General features: G+C 54.3%; 8 protein-coding genes across 8 annotated transcripts; 4 read left to right on the top strand and 4 right to left on the bottom strand.

The window, feature by feature from the left end:
* Positions 1-460: 460 nt before the first annotated feature.
* Positions 461-2758, top strand: HMPREF1541_07316 (tryptophan synthase, beta subunit; the record flags this gene model as incomplete). The annotated part of the gene is made up of 2 exons (XM_008721640.1): positions 461-596; positions 645-2758. 2 exons carry the CDS (start codon positions 461-463, stop codon positions 2756-2758), a joined length of 2250 nt encoding a protein of 749 aa, XP_008719862.1.
* A 198-nt stretch (positions 2759-2956) lies between these two features.
* On the bottom strand, positions 2957-3913 carry HMPREF1541_07315 (uncharacterized protein; the record flags this gene model as incomplete). Its single annotated transcript, XM_008721639.1, has 1 exon — positions 2957-3913. One exon carries the CDS (start codon positions 3911-3913, stop codon positions 2957-2959), a length of 957 nt encoding a protein of 318 aa, XP_008719861.1.
* Positions 3914-4930: 1017 nt separating this feature from the next.
* HMPREF1541_07314 (uncharacterized protein) lies at positions 4931-7111 on the bottom strand (the record flags this gene model as incomplete). The annotated part of the gene is made up of 2 exons (XM_008721638.1): positions 4931-5482; positions 5531-7111. The coding sequence occupies 2 exons, from the start codon at positions 7109-7111 to the stop codon at positions 4931-4933; spliced, it is 2133 nt and encodes a 710-aa protein (XP_008719860.1).
* A 2076-nt stretch (positions 7112-9187) lies between these two features.
* Positions 9188-10198, top strand: HMPREF1541_07313 (uncharacterized protein; the record flags this gene model as incomplete). The annotated part of the gene is made up of 1 exon (XM_008721637.1): positions 9188-10198. One exon carries the CDS (start codon positions 9188-9190, stop codon positions 10196-10198), a length of 1011 nt encoding a protein of 336 aa, XP_008719859.1.
* A 540-nt stretch (positions 10199-10738) lies between these two features.
* HMPREF1541_07312 (uncharacterized protein) lies at positions 10739-12358 on the bottom strand (the record flags this gene model as incomplete). Its single annotated transcript, XM_008721636.1, has 1 exon — positions 10739-12358. The coding sequence occupies one exon, from the start codon at positions 12356-12358 to the stop codon at positions 10739-10741; it is 1620 nt and encodes a 539-aa protein (XP_008719858.1).
* A 1512-nt stretch (positions 12359-13870) lies between these two features.
* HMPREF1541_07311 (uncharacterized protein) lies at positions 13871-15478 on the bottom strand (the record flags this gene model as incomplete). Its single annotated transcript, XM_008721635.1, has 1 exon — positions 13871-15478. The coding sequence occupies one exon, from the start codon at positions 15476-15478 to the stop codon at positions 13871-13873; it is 1608 nt and encodes a 535-aa protein (XP_008719857.1).
* Positions 15479-18498: 3020 nt separating this feature from the next.
* HMPREF1541_07310 (uncharacterized protein) lies at positions 18499-20138 on the top strand (the record flags this gene model as incomplete). Its single annotated transcript, XM_008721634.1, has 4 exons — positions 18499-18585; positions 18634-18727; positions 18784-18942; positions 18991-20138. 4 exons carry the CDS (start codon positions 18499-18501, stop codon positions 20136-20138), a joined length of 1488 nt encoding a protein of 495 aa, XP_008719856.1.
* Positions 20139-21996: 1858 nt separating this feature from the next.
* On the top strand, positions 21997-23473 carry HMPREF1541_07309 (uncharacterized protein; the record flags this gene model as incomplete). Its single annotated transcript, XM_008721633.1, has 3 exons — positions 21997-22142; positions 22190-23359; positions 23410-23473. 3 exons carry the CDS (start codon positions 21997-21999, stop codon positions 23471-23473), a joined length of 1380 nt encoding a protein of 459 aa, XP_008719855.1.
* Between the last annotated feature and the right edge of the window lie 622 nt (positions 23474-24095).

Below are 24095 nucleotides of genomic sequence, written 5' to 3'. Positions count from 1 at the left end.
TCAAACAGACGGGAGTATTCTGCGCTTATGACTCTTTATTGCGGGGGGCCCTTCTCGTCAGCAATCTCCCTGAGATCGTATGGAGCTTGAATATGCTTGATACAGCGGGCTGAGGCATAGCGAACAGGCAGTGAATTAGCCGTCGAACGAGGTGCACGGCCCGTAGACCTTTATTGGTTTCAAAAGACGACGATATGGGCGCCAGATAGCTACAGTGCCGACGTCTGACCGCCACGAATTAAATGCGAGCCCCCACATTCGCTGCGCAAGACCAACAGCAGTCTAGACAGCAGCGAGAACAGGCTAATGCAGGGTCCCCGCTGCAATAATTTCTGGAGGACAATTCACCGAAGATCGGTCAAGCAGCCACACTCTGCACCGACATTTCTGAGTCTTAAAACACTGCTTAAAAGAAGGTCGTGTGCCGTCCATCCTCCTTTGTCCTTCTCTGCAAATCATCATGAACACCATCAAAGCAGCGTTTGCAAGGGCAAAGGCCGAGAAGCGGAGCGCCCTCGTGGGCTACTGGACTCATGGCTATCCCACCATCGAAGAGACGCCAGATATCATGCTCGGCATGCAACGAGGAGGCGTTGGTCAGTTGACAGTCCATCCCCTCCAGCGCCACCGCTGACCTCTTCCAGATGTAATCGAGTGCGGTCTCGCCTTCACTGATCCCATCGCCGACGGCCCCACCATCCAGAAGTCCAACAACGTTGCCCTCTCCAATGGCGCCTCTATCACAAATGCCCTCGAGCAAGTCCGCATTGCAAGATCAAGAGGCCTGCGTGTCCCCGTGCTGTTTATGGGCTACTATAACCCCGTCCTGCGATACGGTGAAGACCGCTTCCTGCGTGACTGCCGAGAAGCGGGCGTAAATGGCTTCATCATGGTCGATTTGCCCCCCGAGGAGGCTGTTCGCTTCAGAGACAACTGCAGAAAAGCCGACCTCTCATATGTGCCCCTCATTGCCCCCGCCACCAGCGAGAAGCGCATGAAGTTGCTCTGCAGCATCGCCGACTCCTTCATCTACGTCGTCTCCCGCATGGGCGTCACCGGCGCAACAGGCACACTCAACACAAAGCTTCCCGAGCTGCTGGAACGGGTACATCAATATTCGGGCGGCGCACCTGCGGCAGTCGGTTTCGGCGTCAGCACACGCGAACACTTCCTCTCCGTCTCCGAAATCGCCGAGGGTGTCGTCATCGGTTCCCAGATTGTCACTACCATCGGTGAGGCTGCGAAGGGGTCTGCCTCCAAAGCCGTCGAGGACTACTGCAGCCAGATTACCGGCCGAAAGGTCGGAGATGCGAACCCCGACGCCGCATCAACGACACGTGAAGTTGGTATTGTCGAGACCATGGCCGCCGCCAAAGAGCCCAATGCCGCCACCACAAATGGCCTGAATGGGCACACGGTCAAAGTTGACGCCGTCGTCACCGACGCCGATCGGGCCGGTGCCGGACCAGGCCTCGCCGACCAGCTCGATGCTCTGAATAGCGCGACCAATGGCAGCGACCCCAACCCGTCAGCAATTCCTGCCCGATTTGGCCAATTTGGCGGCCAATATGTCCCTGAGTCATTGATGGACTGCCTTGCGGAGCTGGAAGCCGGCTTCGCAGCAGCCAAAGCAGATCCTAAGTTCTGGGAGGAGTATCGGTCTTACTACCCTTACATGGGCCGACCCTCATCACTCCACCTTGCACCGCGTCTCTCCGAAGCAGCCGGCAACGGCGCCAACATCTGGCTCAAGCGCGAAGACCTTAACCATACCGGCAGCCACAAGATCAACAATGCCCTGGGACAAATGCTGCTAGCCAAACGCTTGGGCAAGACTCGCATCATTGCCGAAACGGGGGCCGGTCAGCACGGTGTAGCTACCGCTACGGTATGCGCCAAGTTTGGCATGGAGTGCGTGATTTATATGGGCGCCGAGGACGTACGACGTCAGGCACTCAACGTCTTCCGCATCAAGCTGCTAGGTGCCAAAGTTGTGGCCGTGGAAGCTGGCAGCCGCACACTACGCGATGCCGTCAACGAAGCGTTGCGGGCCTGGGTTGTCGATCTCGACACTACACACTACATCATCGGTAGCGCCATCGGACCACACCCCTTCCCAACCATCGTGCGCACTTTCCAGAGTGTCATCGGTGATGAGACCAAAACCCAGATGCGCGAGCAGATGGGCAAGTTGCCAGATGCGGTCGTTGCCTGCGTCGGCGGCGGCAGCAACGCCGTCGGCATGTTCTACCCCTTCTCCGCGGACCCTTCTGTCAAACTGCTGGGCGTCGAGGCGGGTGGCCACGGCATCCACACAGACAAGCATTCAGCCACATTGTCTGGCGGTAGCGTCGGCGTCTTGCATGGTGTGCGCACCTACGTGCTTCAGAACGAGCACGGCCAGATCACAGATACGCACAGCGTGTCCGCCGGCCTAGACTACCCAGGCGTGGGACCCGAGTTGAGTTCCTGGAAGGACAGCGAGCGCGCACGCTTTGTCAACGCCACCGATGCCGAGGCTTTCAGGGGCTTCCGCATCCTGAGCGAGACCGAGGGTATCATCCCTGCGCTGGAGACGAGTCATGCGGTCTGGGGCGCGTTGGAGCTCTCGAAACAGTACGGGCGGGAAGCCAAGGCGGGCGAACCCAAGAAGGATATCGTCATTTGCCTGAGTGGTCGTGGCGACAAGGATGTGCAGAGTGTGGCGGATGAGCTGCCCGTGCTGGGGCCGGAGATCGGCTGGGACCTGAGATTCTAAGTTGTCGGTCAACGGAGGATTGTACTGTTGGAGATGACAGGCGTGATATGCATTGCAATGTGCTTGGACTACAGTCTATAGCAGGACTAGGCCTGGCCAGGCAGGCGTCCACGAGATATATGGGGAATAACGAGGTTATCTAGCACAACCATCTACGTTTCCTTCACCTCCATCACACCCGCCAGCCACGTAGATGACCTACCCTCCCAGCTCCCTCCTCGCCTCAACACCCCTCCTGACCTCCCCAACAGCCCAAACCAACAACGCTCCCAAATCCCACTCCCCCCTCCCCGGCGCCACCCTCAGCGCCTCTCCCTCCGCCTTTCCCTCATCCACATCCACCATCCCCATCCCCATCCCCTTTCCCTCCTTCCCCCGCACCCCATCATCCACCCCCCTCCCCTCCCGCATCACCCACCCCAAATCCCGCACATAATTCGGCCACACCACATCCTCCACGTAACCCTCAGGATCCTGCCAGAACCCCTCGAGAGTCACATACCCGGCCCGCCTCGTGCGCCTCGCCACCGTCTGCGCCCGGCTCGCCAGCAACAGGAGCTTGACATCCAGCAGCGCCGCGACGGCACGCAGCGCCCTCACATCCCCGTCCGCGTCCGCGTCAGTATCATCCTCCTCCTCCGGGGAGGGATAGAGCAAAAAGCCATCCAGCACGCACACCCGCAATTCCTGGCCCGCGGGCAATATCCGCAGCGGTAGGTTGGCCAGCCACTCCGCCACCTCCGCGCGCAGCCTTCCCGGCAGCTCGGGCGGGATGTCGACGGGCCCCACGCTGTTCTGGTCCTCCTTGCTGTGCGAGTCCGGCGGGAGCGTGCCGTGCGTCCTCACGTGCCGCATGGTCTGCCGGAATAGCGGGAGGTCCAGACTGCCCAGACAGTCCCAGTCCTGGAGGGTGCGGGAGCCCAGACCCGAGGGGCAGGAGGGCCCAGTGGTGATGAGGGGGATGGCGGCGTCGGTTTTGTAGAAGTCGTCTTCGTGCAGGATGAAGAGGGTGATGCTGCGGTGGTGTGTGGTGGGCGTTGCGGGGTGGGCGTTGAAGACTCGGTGCAGGAGGCGCGCGAGCGTGGTTTTGCCGCTGGAGGACGGGCCGGAGAGGCCGATTAGGAGGGGCGTGAAGGGTTGGGTGGTGGTGGCCATTGTGCGTTGAGTATTGCTCAAATGTGTTAATGTGAGTTTTGGCGCTCTGGGTCAGAGACGCGGCTGCTCTCTCCCGGCGTAGTCTGTATGTTCGAGACCGGCCTGGATCCCAGATGTAGCAGTCTGTAGGCCAAGGCCCGCTTCCAGAAATTGCGATGCAGTTGCGTTGAGAGAGAAGTTTGAAAGTCCGGATATCAAGCCAAGGTTTGTCTCTCCAGGTGTGGTTGATAGAATTATTCGTCACCACCTGACCGTAAATTTTCGTCGAATTGATAGTCAAGGACTCTCAACTCACAAGGCATGCGGCGCCGATGATTCACGAGCTCACAATTGCTTGTAGTTGACACTGGCTGAGCTGTCTCTCAAGCACGGAGAGCCAAGATTATGACATTGAAATTCGAAGCAACTACATTGGGAGAGCAACTGAGGGTAAAGTGCTGGACTGATCTATACTGGAAACGCCCGGTCTGGTCTCTCCGGTGGTATCAACTCTGTATCCCCACTACGTGTGATCGACCACCACAAGGCGTCCCAAGTGCTCTTCCATCTTGACGCCTTATTTTGCCTTCTTGAGGAACAACGCAATAGTGAACAATCATACTCCATGCCTTCTCGATGACTAGCTCTTGATCTGAAAATGTGCACGTACGCAAAGACCGTTATAATACAGATATCCATCCCTTCGTCTCCATTCGGACGATCTGTTCGCTGGATACGCCATCGGTTCGGGTATGGTTGATGGTTGTATGGTCAAACTAACAACCGGAACAGCTTATTCTGGCTGTCTTAGCCAGATCGTGGGATCGTGCGTATAAATGTGTAGCTCGCAAATAACGCCAATAGGTCAAACGGCTCGCTGTCTGACCTGGACTTGTCGGCGGAAGCAAGTAGGGTAACTAATGAGCCAGATGTTTCGCCTTCGCCATCGGCGGTTGGGAATGCACATTCGGTCGGACTCGATCGATACGGGCGGTGGTGTCAGTATTCCACATACATCGGCACTCCACAGCATAAGCACTATCCAGCCTTCTGTCGCTTGCCGCCGATCCGTGGACTAGGTTTCACCTTGTTCTGGTTCTGGCCGCCGTCTTGGTTAGCATTCGCATTGTCGTCTTCCCCTTTTACAGTACTCGGTCTCCTTCGTTTATTGCTTACATTTGGACTTGTGTTCGTACTTGGGCCTTGACTGCCGCTCAGGTTACTGCCTTGTGCGCTCATCTGGTGCATCATTGGTACACCTCCCTGCGCGGTCTGGGCTGGGGAGGGCGTATGAACAGGTCCGCCGATGTGAGGAGAGCCTTGGTTTTGAGGAAGGCCTAGATGTGCCATACCTGGCGAAGCAAACTGGTTAGGACCATTCATTCCGCCTTGATTGGGGAACTGAATCTGGCCATTTGCGTTTCGAGCCATCTGGTTCTGCATCGCCCGGTTGGCATTGACATTGGCATTCATCTGGGCTTGCTGCGATTGTTCGTGGTTGAGGCGGTGAAGCGATTCCAGCGGCCCAACTCCTGGATGACTGTGGAACCATTCAATCAGCGGCGCCATCTGCGTGAGCACTTCGGCAACCTGGACACGGATTAGCTTATAGACTTGCAAGTGGAGGCTTCAGCCTACCTCAAGGAACTGCTGGATGTGAGAAGTGATGCCCCAATCATTGACACCTGACGATGGTGCTTGCAGCATCGGCTCTGGCTGGTTCTGTTGTTGAAGCTTCTTCACATTCTTGTTCATCTTGGGCGACTGCTTCGAGTTCTGTTGTGGGGATCGGGAAGCTTGCATGGCGGCGGATGCCATTGGCCGAGGGATGTACTCCTGCCAACCAGATGTCATGATATCAAACCGAATGACTTTGTTGAATTCATCAAATAAGACCAGCAGATTGCCAGAGGTGCTGACGCGGATGTCATTGTTGAAGACGTATGTCAACGAGGCCGTCTTGCTCGTGACCATCGTTTCACCTGTAGGGTGCTTCCTCTGTGAATGGTCGTATGATGATAGTAGAATCTGCTTGATTCCACTGACAAAGTGCGCATGGTAAAAACGAGCCAGCGAGGCGAATTGCAGGAGGAAGGCCTTATCCGTTGTCGTCTTGAAATTAAAAAGCTGCATCTTCATCTGGGCGATTGGTGAAAAGTACTTGAAAATGACTTCGTGCCACCATTCGAGGTCCTGAGGCTTCTCGGGACATGCAAGAGCGTCTTGAAAATTAATCAGTGCCAGGATACAGTGGCCATTCTCCTTGGGAATATCCTGCATCATGATGTTCGCACCAGGATCTTGCTGCTTGATTTGCGGCTCCTCGTCGGTCTCGTTTTGCTTGATCTGTGGTGTAGGTTGATTTTGTGGCTGCTGCTGTTGGGGGGTTTGCTGATTTGAATTGGTTCCAGAAGGGGCCTGTTGCGGCGGCGGCGCTTTGGCCTGTGGTACAGGAGTCTGAGTCGGAGTTGGCTGAGGTTGTGGAGTTGGTTGTGATTGAGGCTGATTCTGAGGAGCCGGGGTGGGGTGCGATGGAGGCGGTTGGCTGGTCTGTGCTTGTGCTTGCTGTTGTTGCTGGGCTTGTTGCTGTTGCTGTTGCTCCTGCGACCTTGAGAGCTGCATTTGTTGAGCCTGACGTTGCTGATGTTGAGCCATAGCAGCTTGCTGTTGAGCTTGCGCAGCATGCGCAGCCATCATTTGCTGCTGCTGTTGCTGCTGGTTACGGAAGCCTTGCATGTGAGGGTTCTGTTGCATATGTTGTATCTGTTGCTGCATGGGCATATTCATTTTCATCTGGGCCATTTGGGCCTGATTGAAATTAGGGTTGTTGACCATATTCATCGGCATACCCCCCTGGTGATGCTGCGCTTGCATCTGCGCCAACATTCGCTGTCGCATGACGGCTTGCTGCTGCATCTGAGGACCACCAGCCATTCCACCGAAGTTCATCTGAGGATTCTGTTGTTGGAACATATGTTGCTGCGGGCCAAGGTGTGCCATAGCCATCGAGTTGCCGGGCATATGGCCAGGCGCAGGAGTGCCGGGACCCTGAGGCATGCCAGAGACCATGGGACCTTGGGTGACTTGAGGCGCAGAGACTCCCGGATGCATGCCTTGCATCATGCCGGGACCTGGATGGCCTCCCATATGTCCGCCTGGGTGTTGCATACCAGCCATGGGATGTGCAGGACCTCCCATTCCTGGATGACCAGGAGCCATGCCGGGCGGGAAAGCCGGCTGCGCCATCATATTTCCCTCCTCAGTAAAAGGCGCAGGATTTCGGAAGACCGTTGCCTTGTATGATGCCGGAGGCGGGGATGAAGTGTGGAGATGGTGCTATGCTCGGCTCGGGCGATCAACTCGGGTGTCGGGAAGGTCGCGTAGACCGGCGACAGAACGCCAACACGATGCAGTAGCTCCTTCACTTCCTTTGACCGATACACAGAACCTGTATAAATACTTCATTCGCGACGACGAAGAATTCGAGGTCGCGGGGAAGGCGTGCGCACGGTGCGATGCGCAGTCGGGGCTTCGAAAGTGGCTGGGGTGGGTGACTGCGTGATGTCTCCCCAAATCACAGGACTGTCGCGCTGGAGAGATGACCAGGATCCATGCTCAGTTATATTTATTGCAGAGTCAGATAGATGAGGGAGATGATATGAATGGCAGGGCTGTTTTATCGCGCAATGAGGCGAAGTATAGGGGCGACAGTAAGCAAGAACAAGGTCGAAGTTGGGCGGCGCTGGAAATCGGCTGCGGGAAGGTGACCCGGATGGGCGACGGGTCGGCGAGGAATGAAACGATTGTAAATCGCCAAAAGGCTGGCTCCAGGATTGAATGCCCGTGTCCTATATCCAAGTCCTCGCACACGAGAAGAAGGAGGACACTAGATGGCAGGAATAATCGCGGGCGACAAGGTGAAGCAGCCTGACTGAAGAGAACTCACGGGCGCAGGGCGAGGCAGGTGGCAGACGGGCGAGACGGGCAGAGGACTCAGGATCACCGCACCTTGCCTCCTCAGGAGGCCTGGGCGTCACGTGAAGACCCACTTATGGGTTAGGGTTTCTTCGGTCGGGATTATCTTTTCTCCCGCCGCTGCTGCACTTTAGCTCCAGGATTTCAAAAAGTTGTTTCTTCGCTCTTCGTCCTTCAGTAGCAGATGCTTGACATCTTTACCTCGACCTTTGATGATGGCCTCCATTGACGACACCATTGTCCAAGCTAACCAGTAGCCGGTAAGTCACCCTTCTGCCATCCCATGCCTATTCAGAAGATGACAACAACTCCAATAACTTCTTCCCATCTGAGTCGACCTTGAAGAAACATTCGGGCCGTCTAGCTGGACGGTCTGCTACTTGCCAGTACTTTTTGTCTGATTGAAAACCCAAGCACGTGCTTGTCATCAGCATCTGTTTACGCTCAAATGCTGACCATTATCAAGTAGTTGCAGATCCCGAATGGTCATTTGCTTCGACACCTACCAAGTCCCAAGGTACGTCGACCACCTCCTCGAGCACACAGCTGTCCTCTTCCCCACCTCACCTGATGAAAACCTTTTCCACATTCGCAGTTTCTACCATAGCCCGCGCAAAGAACCTATATAAGTCGCGGTGTCGTTGATGGCGAATATCTTCCTTGGATGTCTGATTGAATCATTTATCTCCCCTCGTTACCTTCACAACGTCTTCGGGCTACGTTCCTAATAGATCTCAGAGAGTAGGATGTCGCAGCACATATTCTGTGAGGTGGACTTGCCATTTGGGTCGGTCTCGAAGTCTGGGAGTCAGGTCGAAATTTCCGTACACAATGCAAGGAACACCAATACTATCCGTGGCTTACAATTCAATCTGTCCAAATCACAATTCTCTAGTGTAGGCCATATCAGTATCACTGAATGGTACCTACCTATCGGAACCACAGGATAGTACTCTGTAGTACCTAAGCAACACTCTTCTATTCTCGCATCGCTTGTAGACCTGTCATTTGAATTCAAATATTCCGATTTTATTCCTGCTTGACGCTCATATTCGATCTTGATCCATAGACCGCCATTGCCACACCTGTACCGCCGAAAGACTGTAGCTCTTCAGCCAGAATAGACGCGTCACCCACGAATGACCAGCGCTGCCTACTTGCCACAGACTGTTCCAGTACCAAATTTTGCCGCTCACCAGTGAGGGGTCTTGGCAAGGCAAACGGTCTATGACTTTTACCTCAGCCTACAGGGAAGGCAAAGTTTCGACAGACTCCCCGACTTGACAACATCGCGCTGGCGTACATCGACCTCTAGTCATCATGCCTTCAGCAGGCAACACTAGCCTCCCTTTCTCTCCCGCCGAGCTCTCATACCTCCATTCCTCCTTCTCATCAATACCGCCAATCCGCTCGGACTCGCGCTCTTCAACAGACTTCCGAGCCCTCAGCGCCGAGACAGGCGTTCTCCCGCTCACAAATGGCAGTGCCCACGTCAGTTTCAGCGACGGCAGTGAAGCCATAGTAGGTGTCAAGCTCGAGATCGAAAAGACAACTTCCCTGGCTCCTACCACCGATTCTGCTCCGGGGCCAAACGAGAGCGGATTCATCAGCAAAACATCGCCCAAATGGATATCGTTGTCTCTGACACTACCATCTCTACGAGATGATGATCCTTCGCTTATCTACCTGGAGGAGATGCTGCGGGAGCCGCTGATGCATACTTCCCTCGCCTCAAAGCTCATCATCAATTCTCGCTTCCACTGGCACATCTACATCGACGTACTCCTCATCTCGCCGCACGGACTGTCAGCCTATCCGCTTCCGTTGCTGAGTATGGCGACCCATCTCGCACTACGGGAAACCAGGACCCCACGATTGAAGAGCGAAGGCGAAGAGGATCCGATTGCGGATGACGACTGGATGGCCAGCACTCACCTGTACCCGAGCAACAGCGCAGAACGACCACCTGTGACACTGCTAGTGGCGGCTGTTGGCGACAACGTCTTGTTTGATCCAAGCCATGAGGAGCTGAAAGTCGCGGATGCGATAATTGCTATTAGCGTCGGGCAGGAGGGGAGTGAAGAGGGCTGGAAGATATTAGCAACAAGAATGATTGACACACCAGCGCGCGATACGATGAAGGGAGTTCCGAAGGATGGCGAGCCGGATCAGCAGATGACGATGGAGGTGCAGGGCGTTTGGCGGCCAAAGGTGGGAGGCATTAAGAGGAATGTTCTGAAGAACATCGTTAAGTTGGTACTCAGTGGAGGAGTGGCGCAGGATGTGATGCGAGGCTTGGATAAATTCGCCGTGAAAGAGGCAACTTCATGATCTACCCAAACTTATGGGAATGAGGAGGCCTTCCGCCTCTATCAGCGACCTGACCTAGGAATGACTTGATCGACTTAGGGAGGCCCTCTGCACCTATTAGCGACCTGGACGGGGATCACTAAAATAACCTGAGGAGGCCTTCCGCCACCATTAGCGGCCTACTCTTGGAATTACTCAATGACTTGAGGAGGCCTTCCGCCTCTATCAGCAACCTGGCTTGGAGAATGCTTCATTGAATTGGGGAGGTCTTCCGCGTCTGTTAGCGACCTGGCATGGGAATTACCAAAATACTCTGAGGAGGCCTTCCGCCTCTATCAGCGGCCTATTCTTGCAACTACTTAATGACCCGAGGAGGCCTCCCATCGCCACCACCGACCTGGCCTCAGAGTTGCCTCGTGAGTCCTAGAGGCCTCCCGCTACCAACGGTGACCCAGCCTTAAGGCACGTTCTTCAAGTACCGCTCCAGCTGCGAGGTTCCGCAGATGAGCGTGACCTCAGCGCCGTCCTTCATGACCAGCCGGCCAAACTAAAAGTTCCATGTCAGTCATCGGTATTCACAGTCCATACAAGAGCAAAAATGCTACTCACTTCAGCATCATCATCCTTCTCGTCCTGGAAGATCACATCCAGCCTCGTACTAGCGCGCAAGCCCCGAATCTCCTCGCGCTTGATGCCCAGCACGTCCCGACTCAGCTTGGTGATGGCGTTAGAGCGTTCGCCGATCAGGCGGAAGGTGCTCTGGACGATAATGCCAAACTCGGCCCGATACGCGACGGGATCGTGGGGAACCAGCTGGCCACGACCTCTCAGGTTCGCCCAGAAGCGCGCCTCCCTCGCAAAGTCGCGGCCATCATCGACAAGCACCTTCTCGATCGCAGCCAGCTTGTCCGTGGCGTCGTAGCCGCCCATCTCGACGTGCGTGCATCCATCGTCATTGAGCAGGCGTGTGAGGCGTTTCGTCGACGCGCCGAGATCGCCGGCGACGAGCTGCAGGGTCTTGAGCTTGGGGAAAGCCGCGACGCTGATGTCGTGGGTCTTGAGCATCCAGCCGAACTGCGCTTGGAAGATCTTGAGGGTTTTGGCGCGCTCGCGGAGGTAGCGGGGGAAGATGGCGCCGCCGTGGATGCAGGGCGTTTCGAAACTGGGGTCGTCGTCGAATTCGATGCAGATGGCTTTGGCGAGGGGGCACATGTGGAAGATGGTCAGAATGCTGCGGTCGCCGATGGGGCGCAAGGCGGCTTGGTGGATTGCCTGGTTGAGGTTGAGGAGGTCCTTGACCCAGCGGGCCTCGCCTGGCCAGTGGAGTCGCCATCCACCTTTTCGGCCTTCGGCGTTGACGTTGAAGGCGTCTGGGAGGGCGTGGGCAACAATGCGCTGCAGGATCACCTTGGGGAGGTCGGTGAGGTTCTTGGTTGAAGATTGGAAGGCAGTAAGGAGAGCATGCTCAGGAGTGTTCAGCTTCGCTTTGATCTGGTCGGCGATGCTGAGGTCTGACATGTCAGGAGCCTGAGAGTTGTTCTTGTCGTCCTTGTCGGCCTCCTTCGCTGACTTCTTCTTGTTCTTCTTCTTGCGGTTCTTTCTCTTGTCTGATCGATCGGACTTCTTGGCATCGGCTTCGCTCTGGTCATTGGTCTCGTTGACGACAACCTCTGATCCTCCGACGGTCGCTTCGGAGTCGGCGACAGACAGGGTGTCGTTATTGTCCTTGATCGGGGTCTCGGAAGCATCAGGTTGGTGGTTATCATCTCTCAGCTCATCGCCATTATCGCCATCCTCTTCTTCAGCAGCTTCAACATCCTTAGGCTCACCCTTCGCCTTTCGAGTCTTCTTTCCTCGCTTTCTCTTCTTCTTGGACTTGCGCTGAGTCTTCTTAACTGGAGCGGCAGCAGTTGATTTGCTATCATGAGCTGCATCGACGACTTCAGATGGTGCTACGGCCGTGGCACTGTCGACAACATCAACAGGCTCGAGTTCATCCTGTGACTTCTTCGATGGGGTGATAACAAGCTCAGATAGTGCTACGGCCATGGCGCTATCGACATCGTCAACAGGCTCGAGCTCGTTGTCTGACATCTCCGATGGAGTGAGGATGACCTCAGATGATGAGTCGTCCGTAGTGCTCTCAACACCATCAACAGGTCTAGCTTCGTCTTCCGCCATGCTGACGAACAAGCAAGGAAGGGGATTCAAGGCCAAAGAAAAGCTGCAAATGTTGTAGAGCAAATCGTATGTAACGAAGGAATTCACAGGAGTTGAACAAATTTTGTGGTTTAAGTAACGCTGGGTGAAGAGCTATGCAATGACTACGCAATGACTATGCAATTGTGGTGGAATTTTTAATAGTTGGCGTTGGAGAGAATGCTCTGTCATGGCTATCTGAAAGACGGCCTTTGTGGTCCTCTAACTGCCTTGCTTGCCCTGAGCAGTATATCAAACTGTGCCATCTTGCACATGAACAAGTCCTTCTCAGATTTTAGTCCCAATGATCAGTGTATGAGACCAGACATGCCTCTGAGAATGAACGTGCATCTGGCTATCAGCTTTAGACGTTCTGCTACCTTCAGAGACACTCCCGTTGATCTTTATCAACAGCCGAATCAGATTTCGTTTCAGCACGATAGTGCCACCGACAGCATCGACGTCCTACCTAGGGACCATGCTTGGTGAACAAGGTCGCTTCAAATAGATCGGACGGAGGTAGAACAGTTCGCAGGTCTTTGAGCTTACAGGCCGAACGCGAACAGAGAAGAACTGACTCCGACATTGAGAAGGAAGTCGAGACTGCATACAAGGTGATACTAGACCTGGTTTGCTTGGCCTCTTTCCACTTGAATAAGAGCAACAATTGGCGAAGGAGGCTCTGAGATGGCCAGGAAACTTCAAGCATGCCACAAACGAGCTGGAAAAGAATATAACAAAGACAGAGATACTCTTCGTTATGTTCCTGATCATTGAGGGCCTCGAGGAATGTGACGAGACGATCGACTCACTACTCAAGCTTTCAAGTTCAGTTGTGGCTCTACACATGAACTATAAGATCAAAGTGCTCCTGCTCACACATCCTGACCCCAGGTTTTCAAGGCCAGATAAACATACTGCAGAAACAGTCCATCGCCTCCGCCCCACGAATGAGGTCAACATTGAAGCAAACAAAGGCGACGGACCACCACTAGAACTCGCAGCCAGAGGCTCATGCATCGAGACAGCTCTGGATCTTGTGACAGCACACCATGCCGACTGGGGTCATATCCTTGCTATCATGAGGAATACGGACCGGCCACGCTTTTTTTCAATTTGATGAGCCATGGTTATGGCATTCTTATTTGTCTCGGAAGGAAGACGGCTTCTGCGAGAGTCTCGGTTGCGAAGTTGTGAAGCTCATTAAAAGATGTGAGTACCATTGGTCGTCATGCCCAAAGAGCTAAAACTTGACGAATCATGATGATGGATGGGTGTGAACATTTGTTCGAGGAATGGGGGCGTCAAGAGACTCGCGATATATGAGGTCCGAAGATCTTGTTTACAGAGGGACTTGACGCGCACTACGCTGCGACAAAAGTTTAGCGGCAGATGGCATCCAGTTTACATACCAGTGGGAGGAAGGCAGGAATGGCGTCAGACTCGACCTCAATTAGATTTAGCAGGGCGTTGGCAGCGGCCAATCTCTTGACTCTACTGCATTAAGTCTAGTTGTCCACCTCCCAAACCGCCACCGGGTTCATCTTTCAGCACTCGAGCCATGATGCCTTCAGCCCACGCGGCAGTCTCTGCTCTCCAATAACTCTTCCGAGCTTCATAGTTCTGCCAGATTACCTTCCCATCACCATGTTTCACCTCCACCAGAGCTTGATACACCATGAGTTCGAACTGGCCCAACGGAACATCAGGCTTCTCATCAGTCACTTCCGTCACGTTGCTACCAGCCGCATTCTTCAGGCATGTATTCGCAAGTCCATCGAGCAAGACACACGTGAGTATTGAGAGTGTTTCAGCCGTCGCTTCGCTTGAAGTATCGGCCGCACAATACTTCACCAGTTGGAGCAGACGCCACTTGCTGACGAGCCGTGAGGGGTGGTGCTGCTGCTCGTAGAGCACAGGATCGATTTTGGAGGTTAGGACAAGATTCTGTCTCATGGCTTCTTCGAAGTCTTGGGTTGCGATCAAGGCTAGCACGAGCTGATGGCGAAGCTGTGCGTAGGGGTATGAGTGTAATGGCAAGTCGTCCAGAGCAGCGAGGTTTCCGAGAGCCCTGCGAAGCTCCGGGATGTAGAGCTCGTGGGTTCTTGGTTTCGAGGATAACGACAGCAGGAGATTAGTGGCAGTCGAAAGTGTGGGTAGTGCTTCTGCGTTCGATTCTTCAATGCGTGGGCCGCGTTGGCACATGAGACAGCCACAATCAAAGAAGTATCGCAACTTTAGATCCGCCTGGCGACGTTCCAAGCTCATGGTTGCGTCGATATAGGTAATGCAGATCTCCTCGCCTTTCGCGATTGGCCTGAGGGCGTGTACAGATATGCTCCCATGGTGAACCTTCGGTATAGGGACTGGAGAGGTGGAAGAGGTGATGTCGAACCTGACTATCGCATTGGGCTCGCAGCTGTGATTCATCATTGCAGGCAGCGGGTGCAAGACGATGCCCACCGGATCAAAGGTTGGTGTAGTCAGGGTGAACGAGTTGACCATGAGCGTACAGCAGATCCTCGTCACCGTCTCGAGCGATTCTTTGGTACCAGAATAGGCCATGATGGCCTTGATCATTAGGGAAATGTCCTCCCACCGATCTCCACCGGCTTCGCAAAGATCATTCTGGTGCGATTCAAGGTCCCGGAGCTGACTCCATTCTTCATCTGTGATGAGTCCATGCTTGAGCTGAAGTAACAGCCGTATGATACCCCTGGCAGCACTAGGCAGTACACGCGGATGTAGTTTGGCGAAAAGCTTGCATTCAAGTTTATGGTAGGAAGTCCAGGCATGTTTCTGGCAAGTCTTGTTACAGAAGCGAACAGTATGGCAACCCATACATGTCTTGAGTGTAAGTTCACCAGGTTCAGTCCCGTTGGACGTGACCTGTGCGTCTTGAGATCTCAAGCAAGCGTAGCATGTTGTTTCGAGCTGCGGCTTGTCCAACGCCAAAATTAGTGGCCGTTTCACGAACAGGATCTGCGCATGTGGAGAGAAGTCGCGTGTGGCAAGGAGGCCATTGCCACGACCGGATAGCTTCTCACGCTTCACGCCGTCGTCTTTGATGTTTTGTTTCAGTGGACTTGATGCAAGAGCCATAGTCCATGAGGAGAATGGTGGAAGGATAGTGATGTTGGACGCTCGGCGAGAAAGGAAATTCCGACATCGTATCAAATGACGTCAAATAACTCGAATGACGCTGCGAAAGTGTCATCGACGCCGCTCAGCAGATGTGTCTTGATATTAAGAATGAGTGTCGCCAGATGTCTCTGTTTGGATACTCGGTGAATATACGGTAGTCTAAAGCTCTGCCAAAAGATCAAGTGAGTGCTTAGCCTCGCGCCCCTCAAGACCACTGGGCTTACATGAATGTCTCAGTTGACTGACTTTTCGCGCAACTCAACTCCCCATTACAGCCTTGAATGTTGACTCGATACACCTAGTCTTATATACGAGTGATATATAGGCAGTCAGGTAAGCTGAAGGTGACATCAAAGGTACGAGCTATGGCTGACTAGCCTTGAAATCATCTCTGACTTCCCCCGAGAGTATCATAAGTTTGCAAAAGACCAAGACTGCTTCCGCCTACTACACAACTTGACGCCCAGCACTTCTGTTTGACTCGGAATTCCGGTCTGGTTGAGCCACAGACTTGTGCCTACTCCAAGTATCTATAGCTGCGTCCGCATGCACACTGAGTTCCCGGTTCCCCAAACAGGCCGCATTCCTCATCATGACACCGAACTGTCTCAGAGTTAGCGTTTCCTTTCGAATTGCTTTTGAAACTTACCATCCCCGGGTTCGCGGTTGCACACGCACCGAGCACCCGAGGGGACGCTTTTGTTGCAACTAGGGCATGTGGAGATGTCTCGCCGGGCCTGAGATGCCGTGACGAAAGCGTTCGGGTCATTGGAAACCTCCCGAATCTCAGTCTCGCAATATGGCGGAACAGGATCAGCTCCAGGCGAGCCAATGCTTCTCACTGGCGAGAGTACTCTTGGCAACCGCGCCACCTCGCGAAGTCTCTGGTTTGCGATGGATCGCTCTATCATCTCTTGTTCGCGAATAGCCCTCGAGAGAGCCGAATGTGAATCGTCCTCATCAGAACTGTATGAGCTTTCCGAGCCTGAGGATAAGGAAGAGTTTCCGTGTAAGCTTTCGGTAGAACCGTAGTGAATATCCGTTACGTTGTCTCTCCAGCTGTTGATACTTCGCTGACGATCCTGCTCTGCCTGCCGCATTTGGGTTCGTCGACGACGTGCGGCGGTCTGGCCCTCCAAGCTCACCAACCCCTGTTCGATAAGAGAACCACCGGCCTTTGCAAGCACCTTTCCGGTGTGAAGGCCGAAGCGCTCTGCCCCCTTGACCGACGCAATGCTCATCGCAGAGCGCGAGACAATGCTGCTCGAGTATGACCGACCTAACTGTGGAGAATTTTGTCTTTCAAGAGCTCTCCCGTGGTCGCTGTTTGGACATATCCTCCCGTGACTTGCTGATGCACCGTAGGAGCTACGGGATTCAGTTGTGCGCGATTGACCTGTGCTGGCTGAATTCGTGGACTCTGTTGTGGCGAATGACACAGAAGTCCCTGATCGAGCCGTGCCCCTTGAAGCTGTACTGACTTCGGAAACGCCGCGTCCTCGATGCCTGCGGGAGACATGCGTTGAACCAGTGTCTTTAGTTACTCGAGAGGTGCGAGTGTTGTGTGGAATGCCAGACACTCTTGTCGAGTTTGATGCTGAGGTAACAGCGGCGGAAGCGGAAGATCTGGCCACATTTAAACGCCCAGGCCGGACTAGAATGCTGCGTAGTCCGGGAGTGGCCGTATGATCAATGACGGCAGGCGTTCTGCGAGTAATGGGCCTATCGGTGGACGAGCCGATCGAAGATTCAGGAAGTTCGCTTACCCACTTGAGCCATTTGGCCACATCCAGATAGAATGAAACGAAGTCTTTCTGCAAGACAGCATGCAAAAAGGAGAACCAAGCTTTGTCGGGGATATCGAAGTATCTGAGGCACGGAGAAGTACAATTCAGGTCTCGCGTTTTCATCGTGAAGACTACCGCGCAAAGATAGTGGTCGCGTGAAGACCAGTCCTGGCCGTCTCCGGACGCGAGATACCGGTCCAAATAAGTTCTGAATCTTCTGTGAATCCGTTTGTCGCGGAGAAGGGCATACTCGAACCCGGCGTCCCAAGGTATGGACCTTCGTGCCTTTGCGATTGCTTCTGCGTGAGCCCTTTTGAACTTCTTCTGCTGACGTGCCTTCTTTTCCTGGGCAAGTCTTTTGCGTCTGGATCTACTAGTCTCAGCCATGCTCGACTATCTGATTGGCGGACAATGCGGACGTTTTGGAGGAGGAGAGGTATTTTGATCGTTGCGTTCTTGAGTAAACCGAGAGTCGCAGGTGGTTTCCTGGAAGCTGGCGTCGAGACTTTTTGTGGAGCATAAGGCCAGTTTATAAAGAAAGAAACGCCCACTCTGCAGGTCAGGTCAAGCTTGTGACAATATCTAAGCTATTGTTTGTTCTTATCCACATTCCAACAACACTGTGGCAGATGCTCTAGTATGTCCAATATACGCGCTCACGACCAACGAGAAGTTATTGTTTGTTGGCGAATGACTGGAGTCTGATGCCACGATGCTAAGAATGAGTCAATGCGTGCGTGAAGAAGCTATAAGCCAGCCAGCCCTCTCGTTTGCCGTCTTGCCAAACCCTCCAATCCAAGCATCCTCGTCCTCAGGCAGCGAATGCTTGGCGCTGTTTGCCTGATAGGTGGGTCCATGATAAGATAAGCTCGTTAGAAGGCGACGGCAAGGCAGTGTCCCCAGATTGTCCATGCGGCGTCTGTTTCATTATGGACGATCCAACGACATGATCAAATCATCCCCAAGCGTCTCTGATAGTCAGACAGGCGCCGTTGTCGATGCTGCCAAAAATGGCCGCAATGACGATGGTCCGGGCTAAAGTTCGGCGCCGCGCCGCTCATGTCGTCAGTACCCAAAGCCTGGCACATTCTGGCCTCGAGAAAGTTTTCGGGGGGCTGGCTTCATTTGTACATGCTTATACACGTTGCAGCAATGTTCGGGGCTATATGCTGAATCGTACGAACTGAAACCATGCCACGAAGCGCTTCGGATGAGCTCACCTCGCTGCTACGGAGCGAGCGCTGGCACGGTGAAACCCCGGATGAAGACGAGGAACAAGTTAGTTCACGAAAACCCGCGCTTCGAATATGCCTGACTTGTACACAGCTCGTAGAATTCGACGAGGAAGACAGCGAGGACCCCAAACAATGGCCGCTACAAACGCGGTATTTCCAAGTGCTACAAGTCACCCTAATTGGTCGTATGTTGTTCCCGCCTTTGAGTCTCACAAGCAAACGTGCTGATCAACATGGGCAGTACTATGTCCTCTCGCCAGTTCCATCCTCGCGCCTGCGTCTGATATCGTAGCCGAAGAGTTCGGCGTGGAAAAGTCGTCGGTGATTGGCGCCCAGTCCGGTTTTGTGCACATGCTGGGGTTCGGACCATTGTTCCTCGCGCCTTGCTCAGAGACGTTCGGTAAGCAGAACCGTCTTCTAACCGTGCGTCTACTGACACTACACTCAGGACGCCGCCCCGTCTTCATGACCAACCTGATCATCTTCACGATCCTACAAATCCCCACCGCCCTCGCACCAAACCTCCCAGCGCTCATCGCCCTCCGAACCCTCTCCGGCCTCTTCGGTTCCGTCGGTATCGCCAATGGCGGCGGTACCATATCTGACATGTTCCCCGCCAACGAGCGCGCGACCGTGCTCGGCTTCTACCTCCTGGGTCCTCTCTTGGGTCCGAGTCTCGGCCCCTTCATAGGCGGCCTCGTCGTCTCCCGCCTCGACTGGCGCTGGGTCATCTGGACCGTCTTCATCATGTCCACGCTCCTCACCCTAACCTGCTACTTCTTCCTGCACGAGAGCTACGCGCCCATGGTCCTCCAGCGCCGCAAGCAGACCCTCCAAGACAAGAACCCCGACACGCCGTACCGCGTCTCCGGCGCTTCCGACCAACCCACCTTCCGCAAAATCAAAGCCAACTGCTCCCGCGCCCTACGCATCCTCTTCACGCAGCCCATCGTCCTCATCATGTCCATCTACCAAGCCATCATCTTCGCCTCCATGTACACACTGTACTCGACCTTCACCAACATCTGGCCCTCCCCACCCTACCACTTCACCAAAAACCAATTGGCACTCACCTACCTCGCCCCCGCGACGGGCTTCACGCTCGCCGCCGCCATCATCGTCCCCTCGATTGACCGCCTGTACAAGCACCTCTCCCGCACCAAATCCCGCGACAACAACAGAGGTGGGGGCCTGCCCGAATACCGCCTCCCGCTCGCGTCCATCGGCGCCCTCCTGCTTCCCATCTCCCTCTTCTGGTTCGGCTGGGCCGTCGAAGCCCAGACTCCCTGGCCGCTGCCCCTAGCGTCCACATTCCTGTTTGGCGCCGCGCAGGTTTGCATCTTCAACACAACGCAGAACTACTATATCGATGCGTTTGAGAAATATGCGGCGTCGGCGCTCGCGGCCGGCGCGTTTCTGAGATCGATGTTTGGCGCGCAGATTCCGTTGTACGTGGGTGCCTTATTTGAGAGGTTGGGGTATGGCTGGGGGTTCAGTGTGTTTGGATTTGTGAGCGTGGCGTTGATGCCGGCGCCGGCACTCTTTTACTTTTATGGCGGCTGGGTGAGGGAGAGGTTTGCTGTGGATTTGTCTTGAGGAGAAGTGTTGGGGCTTGGTATTGGGGTATACTAGGGGTTGATACTCGCGGTATAGATGTTCTCCTCGCGGCCTTGGGAGGGCGGAAGGGTGAACAGTTTAGCAAGGCAAACATGATTCAAACCTGTGAGACTTTTCATCGAACAGCGGCAACTACTTTGGAGGATGGTGTTCGTGAGCGGGCTGGTGGATGCGAAGGTGGAAGTGGAAGTGGCTGTCAAAGTGAAGAGAGATGAGGCGGTGCAGGGGCGTGTCATCGCTAGCCAACTGGGATTAAGAGCGATGGGTGTTGCAGGCTTTCGTATGCATAGTATAGGACATTCGCAACTCTCGCTCATACTAGCAGCGGTAGAGACAGTCGAACCTTGGTCGTGATTCCGCTTGCTGGTGCTCGAGGTTAGTAGCTTACGTGGTCCCTAAAGCGAGTGAGAAGCTGGTGCAAAGGTCAATCGAGTGGCGTGGCCGTTACGACGGATGGTGTGCACGTTGTGGGCACGATGTGTGAGATGTAATTTGCAACATCCACAATGTGGTACAACTGAAGCACTAGGGCACAGATCGAGTACCCTTCATGTCCGAGTTAAGCAAGTTGCGTACCAGTCCGGGAAGTGGCCACAGCTTTCATGGGCGAAATATGCATTCGTGGGAGGGAAGGTTAAGCCTTTCCGTGGGTGGCGCCTCGAGTGTGACACCTTTCCATGTGGCAGAACCCTTGAGGAGTCCTTTGTGAAAGAATGGCTCTCAAAAAAGAAATTGCGGAACCCAGTTGGGTCGAGAACAGGTCTGGTCCAAGAGCTGATTCGGTGCCAATTTGATGGTTCAGGACCCGGATGATCGGTGGCTAAGTCACCGCAGCCACAACTTGTGAGGCCCTCCACACGCATCTTGCTTGGAAAACCTAGTTCGCAACCCTTTCCCAGCATCTGAAACGGGTGTGAGTGCAGCAGCAAATTGGACAGAGAGATGTGCAGAGCTCGAAGGTCTCGACAATGTCTTTATCATGGCGATCGCTTCCAGCTTCACTACCTTCTCCTGCATAGTAGTAGCGCAGCTATGGCAAGTGTTAGTGTTCATGCCCGCGATCTGCGCTATTATACGACTTCCTTCCAAGGACAAATGGAACTGCGAGACAGCCAAAGAGACCCTAAATATTTGCATGATCGCTCTGCATGCATCGACGAGGCAAATTCGAATCATTAGGTGGTGCTGAGGGCGTCGAAGGTGTTGAAAGTGTCTCGTGCGGCGCAATCTGCAGACACCACGTGCCATTGACGTGATTGGTGGAGGATTTGGTAGATGGAGAAGCCGGAGATATGCACCACTCCAACACTTTGGTGTATGATAGATGCTGGTGGGGGACACTTCAGGTCGTTGATGGCGGTGTTGTTCATCTGGCTAGAGATTCACTGAAAGAGTATCGTACCCAGTGAACACGTTGTCTCGTAGTTTGACCTGCTGCGTACTCGGTGCCACTTGCATTGCACAGGACAAGCGCGCCATCTCAAGACAGCCCAATCATAAGGCGTGAACCTCCAACACCTACTCGACGACAGCATTCACTACGGTCGAGCAGACTGTACTTAGGATCTCTACTCCTCGTAGCATTTCCGCACCATTGCAACGCTGCCGAGCAGCTCAAAGCCACGGCCTGCGCCGTGGAATAGCACCTTGTGGCAACGGGCACCGGCGTGGACTTGTCCGCACGACGACCATGTTAAGAAGTCCGAGGCTCGCCAGAGATATCTTGCCCCCGATACGCGTCCAGGGAACAAGATATTCCATCACCTCGTCGGCTTCACCGTTCCACCCTCGCATTGCAACAATATACACAACACAACGCCGGCTCAAGCGCTTTACGATGGCTGTAAACGGACTGAACGGCGTCAATGGCGTCAATGGCATTCACACCAAGTCGGACTTCTCTGCCTTCAAAGTTAATCAATCACGATTGATGGAGCATATCCACGATGGATGCCAATTTGGTGCTGCCCATCGCTATGGCGAGTGCGTGCCGTACTGAAGCATTGTATACTTCCGCTAACGTTTGGCAGTGACCCCACAGAGACAGGGATGGATCGTTTGTCACTGAATGACTCCGATAAGCAAGTTCGCGATTGGTTCACCAAGAAGGCGACGGCAATTGGCTGCAAGGTCACGGTGGACGAGATGGGCAACATGTTTGCCGTTCGGGAGGGTAAAAACAAGGACGCCCCACCGGTGATGATGGGTAGTCATCTTGACACACAACCAACTGGAGGCCGATATGACGGCATTCTAGGGGTGAACGCCGGCTTGGAGGTGCTAAGGGTACTCGCTGACAACAACTACGAGACCGAGGGCAATGTAGGAGTGGTGAATTGGACCAATGAAGAGGGCGCCCGGTTCCCTATTTTTGCCGTCGCCTCTGGTGTATGGGCAGATGTTCTTCCACTAGAGACGGCGTGGAACCTGGCAGAAGTGTCAGCAGGCGAGGACGGTAGGAAGAGGACCATGAAGGAAGAGCTGACCAGAATTGGCTATCTCGGGGAGCAAAAGGCGAGCTACAGAAGCAACCCCATTGCGGCGCATTTTGAGCTGCACATCGAACAAGGGCCCATTTTGGAAGCCGAAAAACGGCGAGTTGGAGTTGTCACGGGAGGCCAGGCGTTCAAATGGTGGGACATGACCATCAGAGGTCGTGACACACACGCTGGCACCACGCCTTTCTTTGCTCGCAAGGATGCGATGCTTTGTGCAGCCAAGCTGATCGTTGAATCCAACAGGGTCGCAAAGAAGCACGGCGGCCTTGCCACAACAGGCATCCTGACTCAGGAACCAGGTTCGATCAATACCATGGCACATACGGTCAAGTTCACTCTTGATATTCGGCACAATGAGGACGAGGTGTTGAAGAAGATCGAGGCAGAGTGCCAGGACGCGTTTGCCAAGATTGCAAAGGAGGACAGCGAGGCTGGGTGTAGCATTGAATGGAAGGAGCTGGTCGACAGTCCTGCCGTGCACTTCCATGCCGATTGCATAGCGGCTGTTGAGGCCAGTGCGGATGCGGTGTGCGCGGACCTGCCCAAGACCGCCGAAGACGGCAAGCTGTGGAAGCACATGATCAGCGGTGCAGGCCACGATAGCTGCTATACTAACCGTCGATGTCCCACGAGCATGGTATTCGCCGTGACGAAAGAAGGTGTTAGCCACAACCCGGAGGAATACTGCAGTCCGGAAGACTGGTGAGTGCTGCCTTTCCCCCAGGATGATCAAGACTGACAGATTCTATCAGTGCCGTTGGAACACAGGTACTGTTGGGAGCGGTGTTGAGATACGACAAGCAGAGGAAGTTCTGATGATGAATATCTGAATGATTTGATATCGGTTCGCGTTGAACCGAGATAATGTGTTCAAGTGGCCTTCCACAACTGAGAGCCTTGGCATCCACGACGGACGCACCTGCGCCCTGCCCATACTTCTTCCACTTCTGCTTCCATCTGCCAGAAACGTCCATCTCTCATGTCCCCATCTTCATCATCCTCACCCGTCGTGACACCCAGCAAACCCCAGACAATGCCCTGCTGCCGTATCGACGCAAACTTACCTGACCCCCACGTATTGTCGGCCCTGCACCTCGCAGCAACGAGCGACGTCCATTGACACAAATTCACCGCCTGTACGGCAGTTGAACCATCTCTGGCGACCGACGACACAAGATATAAAGAAGCCTTGACAGACAATGGCGTGCTTTTACCCCTGATAAAAGGGGCCGCAAAGCACATATTCCTAGCGCCGGACAGGTGCTCTGTGGAGAACAGGGGTCTTTCTACCCATTGATACGAGAGTGATTAGTGTGGGTGTGGCTCGGCCTCCGCCCACGTTCCTGCGTCCGTCAATGCCCGATCCAGCACTGCGCTGTCCAAAAATATTCCTAGGATATCCTTCCAGAAACACCGTACTGCACCCGGACAACTCAAG

The sequence above is a fragment of the Cyphellophora europaea genome, assembly GCF_000365145.1.
Source record: "Cyphellophora europaea CBS 101466 unplaced genomic scaffold supercont1.7, whole genome shotgun sequence".
NCBI lineage: Eukaryota > Fungi > Ascomycota > Eurotiomycetes > Chaetothyriales > Cyphellophoraceae > Cyphellophora > Cyphellophora europaea.
Note: the sequence above shows the minus strand (reverse complement) of the source record. Positions and strands in the feature narration are given on the sequence as shown.